The sequence below is a fragment of the Mus caroli genome, chromosome 2 (assembly GCF_900094665.2).
Source record: "Mus caroli chromosome 2, CAROLI_EIJ_v1.1, whole genome shotgun sequence".
NCBI classification, from domain to species: domain Eukaryota; kingdom Metazoa; phylum Chordata; class Mammalia; order Rodentia; family Muridae; genus Mus; species Mus caroli.
The window spans coordinates 15,962,123-15,971,793 of NC_034571.1; the positions used below are offsets into that span (position 1 = coordinate 15,962,123).

Below are 9,671 nucleotides of genomic sequence, written 5' to 3' on the forward strand. Positions count from 1 at the left end.
GATAAAATGCATGCCTACTGTCTAAACATAGGTGCTACATTAATATAACAGATAGAACCCACCATCTTATGTACCCTGTTTCTCTGTAGTCTGCTCACTGTGTATTTAACCGCCCTCGGAGGCTCATTTTTCCAGTCTAGAGCTGTAATCCCGGACCCTCCCCCAGTGCTCAATGGCTTCTTTTCACTATTCAACTTCATTTTCCCCTTAAACTTGAACATTTATGTTCTTTTAATCCTTCCTAGTTTAGGCAAAAACACTTAGGTTGAGTAGTCGGTTTGTAGAATGTGGTTGTTTTTTATTATCAATACAGTTTTTCAGTCTATGGTTTAGAAACTTAGTAGAATGTGTTTGGTTATTCCTGATGTTGCTGTAATAAGACAATACAATATTTAACTTTATAGGTAAACCCTCTGGAGTGTTTGTTTATAGAGTAACTCACCCCACAGGCTTTGTGAGGATGCATGCTTGAATCTGCACTTTTTCTTCTCCTGGTAACTCTCCAACATCCTGTCTCAAAGATGTGTAAACTCAGGTGCAACAAAAGTAAGTAACTCATCTAAAATTGTAAGCCAGGGGTGCAGACAGATCCTTCCTCTGCATCTTTGGTTTAAACAGAACTGGGATTGTAAGCTCCCCTGTGGCCAGTCTTAACTTATTGTATGATTGATTTAGAAGATCTGGCTTACCCAGAATCTAAATAAAATATGAAGGCTCAGTCTTCAGTCTCTCTTCAAATTGGAAGTAGCTCTAATTTTAGATGTTAAATCCATTGCCTAGAACAGAAGCCCACATCACAAGAGCTTAGCAAAGTGGTTCCTATACAGTCCCTATTTATAGTTCAAGCGATTCTCCCAAATAATAGTTTCCTTGTTATGCATAAAGCATGGTCTTTGGATATAATGGTTATGTTTAATAAATTAGACACAAAATTAATATGCTAACATACAAAATAGACACATATAGATTTATTAATAGACTGCAGCAACACATCCCACTGAGCCCTAGAATAGTTTGTCCTAATGAATGTTCATTAATGAATTAGTCAATGAAGATGACGTCAGAGGTGCTAAATTTTCACTGTGGTGAATGGCTCAATGTTATTTAAAGAAAATATTCCCTTTTTTTCTGTTTCAAAGTGATTGTATATATACAATTGTGCATCTATATATTTTTTTCCTGGTTGATCTCAACAAATCTCATAATTTATTTAACATCTTTGTACAAAATATTTCCTTTGTGCAAAACATGAAGGACCTCTCTTGCAATCTTCAGATCCTACGACTAAACTGCTTAAATAGATGTTTACCAGTCACTGTTGGCATTCTGCACCTCAAGACGAGCTTATCATGACTCTCAGTCCCGTTCCTCACATCCTCTCCCAATAAAGTTAATGGCTCCATTTTTCCAGCTACTGGGCTCAGAAACTGTTGACCCTGTCCAATGCTCTGCAGGTCACCAGTGAACTCCATCACTCCCTTTCCTATTGACTGGCTAGAATCTGACCACATCTTCAGCACCTCCAAGCTGCCTCCTGTTCCCCCATGTCCACATTCCTCCTTCTGTTCCTCTTCCTTTTGAGTGCTATCTGCCTGTGTATGGCCTGGGCACTTGCCTGCAAGCCTGTGCGCTGTGAAAGCCAGAAGTTGATGATCATCTTCCTCTACTGTGAGCCACCTTATTTTTTAGAATAGGACCACTTGCTGAGTTCAGGTTTCAAGCTGTATCAGCTACCTTAGCTGGTATCAAGTACCTGGCATCCATCTCTCCCCTCCCTCTGTGCTGTGCTGGGGTCACAGATGCCCTTCACTGTGCTTTGCTTTGTACATGGCTAGGGATACAAACTCAGGACCTCACAGCGAGCATTTTACTCAGTCCTTATGGCCGTCCTCCTTGATAGATATTATATAAAGTCTCCTAACCGGTTTCCTGACTTATGCCTCTTCCCTGTTATAGTCTATTATTAAAACAGCAGAACTATCCATAGTCAGAGAATATCAGGACACTGGGTCATCCCCCTCTGGCTTCCCATCTCCTTTGAAATGAAAACTTGAGCCTTTATGTTGATCTAAGACCCAGAAATGTGGCCATCAGTCTCTCCTCTGCCTCATATCCAGGAACCCACCCTGCTTGCTCTGTTAGAGCCACAACGGTCTGGTCTCCTTGCTTTGCCTAAACCCAGAATCCCTACTTTCACTACCTGTTCTCTCAGCAGAGAACATTTTGGCTCCAGATGTATGCGCCTGGCTCCTGCTGTTTCCTCTTAATGTCATCTCAGAGAAGCCTTTCCTGAGAGCTATGGTGACTTGGGGGTGTGTACACATGCACACCAGTTTCCTCTGCTACCTTTGCTTCTGTTTCTTCTGTCACTTGTAAATGCTGTCTGACTCATTATGTGGTTACTGACTTAACTAGAATGTATCACTTCACCAAGGCTGACCTGAGTTTATGTGAACTACCTGGCCTAACCCAGCTAGACCAGATCCCTGGGTGTCAGCCAGTATCTAGCTTCTCCCATTCATATCAGAACTCCAACCTAGTTCTCTAAGCCTTTGAGTGGAAAAAAAAATGTTATGGACATTAGTGGTTCCTTAGTTCAATCAACGTGTGTTAGTAGCACTTGGCAGAGATCAGTTTGCCCCATGAGTCTGGCTGGAATGTTCTGTTGGGTACTTATTCCACTGCAGAATGTCAAGGAATCCAGGAGAGAAAGGGGCTCTTAGGAACAGATTAGACACAGCATTCCACTGTTGTCTGCCAAGAGCTGCCTGTGTTATGTGCTTTTGACAGTTTTATCAAAGGTCTGTTGGGTACCCTGACTTGGTTTGGCCAGCAAACCTATTAATGAATAGTTGGGGTAGAGAAGTGTAGTTCAGCAGGACTGGGTACTGGTTCAGGCACACCATTGGGCTGGTCTAGCTATAGTCAGTCCCTTCCCCTGCTCCCTGTCCTGTCCCTGCTCCCTGTTCTCTCTCTCGTCCTCAGTGTGGGATTTGCCTGGAATCAATAGCCTGGCTCCCTGAGGTCTCTACTTATGGAATTGCATCATGTGGCAGTTAATCTAAGGCTACGTGCTTACTACTTTGAAAGAGTGTTTTAAGAAAAAAAAAATTCCCCATAAATGTTGACTCTACATTATCCAAATAAAAATAGGGCTGAAGCCAAATGATCGAGAGAGAGAGAGAGAGAGAGAGAGAGAGAGAGAGAGAGAGAGAGAGAGAAAACCTAAGGACCATGAAATAATGATTCCATTGATTGCCTGGCAAAGGCATATGGCTTGTTGTCTTTATATATTTGGGAGTGCTCCAGTTCTAGGAAAATCCATGTCAATGTCCTATTTTCCAAAAGTGATGGCCTCTGGAGGTGAGATCAAGGGAGATGAATAGGTAGTGAAGTGGGAGCCTCATAAATGGGGCTGTTTCCTTAAAAAGAGCCCAGGTGGAGGATAGAGAGTGAAGAAGTCAGGAGATGGCTCTCCTGCTGATCCCACTAGGGGAGGATGCAGTAAGAACGGGTTGCTTACAAGAAAGGACCATCAGACATCAAATCAGTGCCCAATTCTTGGACTCCAAGCCTCCAGAATCGCAAAAGAAATCTGTGTTTAAATGGGGAGTCTATGGGATCTTCTTAAAGCAACCTCATACCATTTCTGTATGGCTCTTTTCTAGACTGTACCTCGGTGAAATATTTAACAGGCCCTGTGGTCTATGGAGTAGGCACAATTAGCTACTGTTCTGTTTCCCAGATGAGCTAATAAGAGGCATAGGACCCGGTGAGAAGCTAGACGAAATTAGAACCCAGACCTGAGTCTGAGCTTGTGGTTTACTTAAGAAATCAAAGGCCAGGAGGCTGTGGAGAACAGGTGGCCAGCTCTGAAGCGCGTGCACGTAGCGGGCAGGTCACCTGGAATGGAATTTGAATTGCTCAATAGCCCCCTCGAGGGTCTGGAGAATCTTCCTGCATCCACGTGTCTTCGTCCATTCCTCAGTCTCAGTCTCAGCCTCCGCCATGCTCCCAACTGCTCGCTTGGAGTTCAGAGAATCTGAGTCCCAAAGCCAGAGTCCGTTGCCATGGCGACTCCCAGAGAAACCAGAGACGGGGGTGGGGGTGGGGTTGGAGGGGTGAGGCTCAGGGGCGGGGCGGAGAGCGGGCGGGGGTGGAGTGGGTGAAGTGTAGGGCGGGCTCCGGAAGTGCTCCTCTGTCTCGCCAGGCCACCTGCCCCACCAGACATAAGCCTTGCGACAAAGAGCCTTCTCGGACGCCCACAAGCCAACCCGTTCCTAAATGTCTCTAAGCAAAGCTGCACCCTGTAAATAACTCTGCTGCGGCCCACTACGCCTCCGGACCCTTTCTGCTTCCTTCTCCTCCAAGGCTCTGAGCTCAACCTCCTTTCTGGTTGGACTCTGCATTTGGGAAACTGAAGTTTCCTACGTCAAAGCTCCTCCCACGTGCCTGTCAGATCTGCAGCTTGCTTGGCTCTCTCTTTTGCTTGGCCTCCTACCAAGTGTCATTCACTCTCTGCGGAGATGGAAACTAGTGACCCCATCCAATAGCTATCTCACGATATAAAGAGGCCTGGGCTTGTCAGCAATACCACAGGAGAGCAGATGGCCTGATAAAATACTGACACCTGCCACTTGAACACACACACACACACAGGAGTGTTGCTGAGTGAAGATTTTAAGATTCAGAGATTAAACAGGCCTACATCCTTATTTAATACAAAGGACAGAATGTAAGCCATGACATTTTACACAATATCATGTAGTGTGGAATTCAATTCACTATCTACTTTTATTAAGAGAAGCTATTTTAAGCGGTAAAACTATCATTTATTCTTAACTGTGTGCCACTTATTGACAAAGGACCTAAGCTTGGTGTATCATTGCTTTTAGAACTAAGTATTTTTTCATCTTCATTTCACTATATTGTCTGTAAGAATATATTTATATTTATGTATATATATATATAAATGTGTGTGTATGATGCATATGATATATGTGTACATGTATAGTGTATGTGTATATGTATACTTTCTCTCTCTCTCTCTCTCTCTCTCTCTATATATATATATATATATATATATATATATATATATATATATTCCAAATTAGCTGGATATTAGGAGTAGGAAACAGAAAGAAATTCACTGTAGCTATCACTGTCTTTAAAAATTTAAGGCTATTATGTGCCTGCATACAGTGCCCTAGGAGATGAGAAGAAGGAAATGGAGCTGGAATTTCACATGGTTCTTACCTGACTAGTGGCGACTAGGAACCATACTCCCTAGCCTTCTGTAAGAGCAACAAGTGCTCTTAACAGCTGAGCCATCTCTCCAACTCCATCACTCTCTTATGTTTACAGACAGCGATGAGTAGTGTGTGGTGGCCCAGGCTCATGATCCCAACATTAGGGACAGAGGCAGAAGGCAAGAAGATGCAGACTTTAAGGTCATATTAGACCATATCATAGTCCCTATCTTGAAAACAACAACAACAACAACAACAACAAAACAAAAACAAAACAAGGAAAAATTGAGTTGTGATAAGCCCTTGGCTATTTGGCTCATTTATAATTATAAATGATATTTTGAAACTGACGTAAGATCTCAAAGTTGAAGGCTATTACTGGTCAGGGCTATGTGGCATTTGTTGATCAGGCTGCATAATTACACCATCCCCCAGAAACAAGAAGCAAACACACATTTTTATTGGAGCCTTGCAACAGCCTATCCAGGAGATGCCAGTTTCAGCATCTAGGGCATTAAGGAATGAGGACCACAGTTTGAAACTAACAGTGTGACATTTCTTTTCTTGTCAGCCACCTGCATTTTATCTCTGAGTGTTCTAGCTCAAATCACTGTTCATTTCAGACCAACATCCCACCTACCCCAAGGAGTCCTGGCACTGTCAGAGTCTTTGTCAGATTGAAGCCAGTCTTCTTTCATCAGATGTGGAAATCATTGGTGGCTTTTAGTGGAGAAGGCTCATGGACTCAAAGATAGACATTAAAAATGTATTAATTCACTTTTGAATATTGGTCTCATATATTTATAATTCTCAAGATTCTGTTTTTATTTTTTTTTATCATTATAAGCAAACCCTGAACAACAAACCTTGCTCTTACACTTTTGGTTGTAAGCCTAGCCTTTAACGGCTGAGCCATCTCTCCAGCCCAATAAATCTTTCTTAACAGGCATAAACTACAACGTGGGAAGAGCTCAAAGCCCTTGTCATACACAGACTCCAGCCAGCCTATGAAAAGAGTGCCTTCCTTTTCCCAAACCACCCCTGAGCAATGTAACTGCAGCATCCAAAGTTTTCAGCTTTCTAAAAGTTGAACAGCTCAAAAGCGAGAACGACCCTTCCCTTTCTCAGTCCACAGGATGGATGGCACAACTTATGCACATGAGTATATAAATACACCATGGCTTCCAATGAAAATGTCACCTGCCAATTAGCAAGAATGATTGCACCTCAGATTAAGTAGCAGGGGGGTTTGATTAAGAGCCAAATGGTGGCTCTGAACGTTGTAATTTATATAACCCAGTTGGACATTTTCAGTTCTGTAACTCTAGTAAAAGCCAAGAGGTTTCAGCTTAGGTTTGTAATTTAAATTCTTTTGAGAGAGTCATGCTATAGGAAGTGCTTATTTTTTCTTTATCACTAGCCATAATATATGATTATGTGGTGCGGGTGCTGTTATGTAAACTTGTTTTATGTAATGCTCTGTCCCTAACCAAAGGTCTGAAATAAAAGGTTGGGAAAGGAAGCAGTGAGACTTGAGCCAGAACAGTTTTATGCCACTAAATCCTTTAGAGGTAAAGCTAAAGAGACTAGATCACGTCTTAAGCTGGCTTGCAGCAAGTTGCCATCTCCACTGTGAATATCCACTAGTGAGTGTTTGGCACCTGGTTGAAATGAAGGGGACAATGCTAGGCAAAGCAGAGAGTCTGGACAGATGTGATCCGTGTTAAACTTGGGATGTTGGCTGTCAAATGTCCTTGATCACTAGAAACACTGTTTGCTCTGCTTGGAGGTAACTTTAAATCTTGTGATTTAAAGACTTGAGAAAGGAACAGGAGCCAAGAGAGAGAAGAAAGGTAAAGCTTTCAGAAGGAAGCTCCCTTGATAGGCATGTGAACTCAGTGCCAAGGGTAATTCAGACTGGGCCTTCTATCCTGGCTATGGCCTCAGAACACTTTCATATGCTGCCATTGCAGTACAGAGGGAGGTGCTTGGCACAAGTTGATATCTGAATGGAGAATAATACAGGGACAGTTATCATATTTAATGGCCGGGAAGACTTAATCCTATGTAAGATACATCTTTATTTTACTAGATGTTAAGAAACAAATAACAGCTACAATAATACTTTAATGTAGACTAGCAACATAAGAACATTAAAGACCCTGACTGGGGACTCTATTTCATCATGATCCAGAGGGGTCTCCTCTCCTAAGAAGTGGGGCACCCCCATAACCTAAATAACTCACCCCATGGGACCATCAGATTGCTTGTTCTTTCCCACTGTCATAGGCTGTGAGCCAATGAACAGTTAACATTCTCTGTATATATACATGATAAAGACTTAATCTAGGCAGAAAACATAACTTTGCACATAGTGAGTCCTGAAGACTCCATATCTGTGACTTAACTCTCTGTGGTTTAAGTTAACCATTACCTCCAAAGATAATTCCAGATCTTACATGGAATACAAAGCAGGATATTTTGAGATACTATACTCATAGAACTTGTATTATAGTATACTGTTCTAACTACCCTGATTTAGCCAGGTGTGGTCACATGCCTTTAATGCCAGCACTAGGGAGGCAGAGATAGGTGCATTTCTGAGTTCAAGGCAAGCCTGGCCTACAGGGAGAGTTCTAAGATAGACAGGGCTACACAGAGAAACCCTGTCTCAAAGAAAAAAAGAGAGAGAGAGAGAGAGAGAGAGAGAGAGAGAGAGGAAGGAAGGAAGGAAGGAAGGAAGGAAGGAAGGAAGGAAGGAAGGAAGGAAGGAAAGATCCTTCTGTTTTATTAATAGTTATTACTGTGTTTAATTTATAAATTATCATATATATCAAGGAAATACACTTTCTTCGTTAGCCTGTCCTAAACAGCCTGTCCCTACATCAGGTCTAGAGAATCACGAGGTCCCCACTAGGTGTATTAAATCAGATTTTATCTGGCAGACAGCTAGGCTCTCCCATTAACACTCTCTGCTTGCAATATAGTCTCTCTCTCTCTCTCTCTCTCTCTCTCTCTCTCTCTCTCTGAGATAAGGTCTCAGAATATACCTCTGTCTGTCTGTGTAGACCAGGGTGACCTCAGACTCACAGAGATTCCTTCCTCTGCCTCTGGAGTGCTGGGATTAATGGTGTGGGCCATCATGGCCCACTAGAAAGGAATGTTTCAAGTTCTACTGTCACACAATGCTAAGTCACACTATGCTAAACAATGTAAGAAATGTCAATGCTTTCCTATTGTTGGGTTGTTGTTAATGTTGTGATTTCTTCTGAAGTGCTAGGGACTGAGCTCAGGGCCTCATGCACTAGCCAACTCGGTCAAGGGTTGAGCTTCGTGGTGCCCAGTCAGAAGTGGTTTTACTGATTTAGTACCCCATTGATAACCAATAAATATTAAAACTAGACTCACATTGCGCATTTTGAGACACACAGATTAGATAATATAGTTCAGCATCTCCTGCCTATGCACAAACAGTTGTAAGAATCCAACATGGCCTGTAACTAAAGCCCTGAGGGATGGGACTTGAAATTTGTTTCTTGAACGGTCCTCTGCCAGCCTTTGCTTCTCATCTGTTGATTATTGGAGAACTGAGCATCTTGCATCTAGAATGTCACAACATTCATTTCAAATGAGTCAGTTGTGTTAGATGGTAGAAGGCTCCTGGGACAGCCTTCATACATTGTAGGTGGCCGCACACCTAAAAGATGACGCCGACCTCCGGTACACCGGCGCCGTAAACAACGCCATTGCGCAGGCGCTAGCCCAAATCTGGCGCCAACCCCTCCCAAGTGGGTGCATACGAATCAAAGTGCCGACCAATCCCAGGAGGACACATAGCTCTCCCCAGTGCTGGGGTGTATATAAGCAGTCCTCCCGGGGTTTCCGGAGTTCCCCGTAGCATGGAGGTGTTCCTAAAATAAAAAAAAGGCTGTTGAGAAGAATCCGACCGTGTTGCGTTTTTTCTTGCTGGACGAGGTGAGCGCAACAATACTTTTCTTGGGTTCTCTGTAATCAGAAACATTTTTGTTTAGTTCATTGAGATTTTATTAGCACATATTCATTGTAGAATGCAATGGTTTTCATAATGATGTTTCTGTTCAAGCATACCTGTGTGCACTGTGGCCACATTCACTCCTTGTTGCCTTCTCCTGTTCCACTTGCTAGACTCCCTCTTTCCCTGAGCAGTCTCCCTTCTGCTCTCAAGGTATGTACAAGTATGCACACAGGTGTCCGTACATGTGCACATGCACACTCTGAGATCCATACATGAGAGGACAGTAATTAGTTTTCTTTTCGAGTTTTGTGTAGCTGTTTCCTCGAGATTGAGACATTCCCTCCTAGAAGGAGAAAGAGGCTCAGGGCTCACAAGGCATATCTTCCTAGAGCAGGGAAGGAGCTTACAAGACCCAGGAAACTGGCAAC

The 9,671-nt window shown here is 42.9% G+C and overlaps 1 protein-coding gene across 1 annotated transcript in view; it reads right to left on the reverse strand.

The window, feature by feature from the left end:
* C2H10orf67 (chromosome 2 C10orf67 homolog) overlaps positions 1 to 4,038 on the reverse strand; it is a 91,325-nt gene extending 87,287 nt beyond the window's left edge. The window contains exon 1 of the mRNA XM_021155844.1: positions 3,904 to 4,038. Within this exon, the coding sequence (XP_021011503.1) occupies positions 3,904 to 4,010 (107 nt within the window). The 5' untranslated portion in view covers positions 4,011 to 4,038. The remainder of the gene's footprint in view (positions 1 to 3,903) is intronic.
* Between the last annotated feature and the right edge of the window lie 5,633 nt (positions 4,039 to 9,671).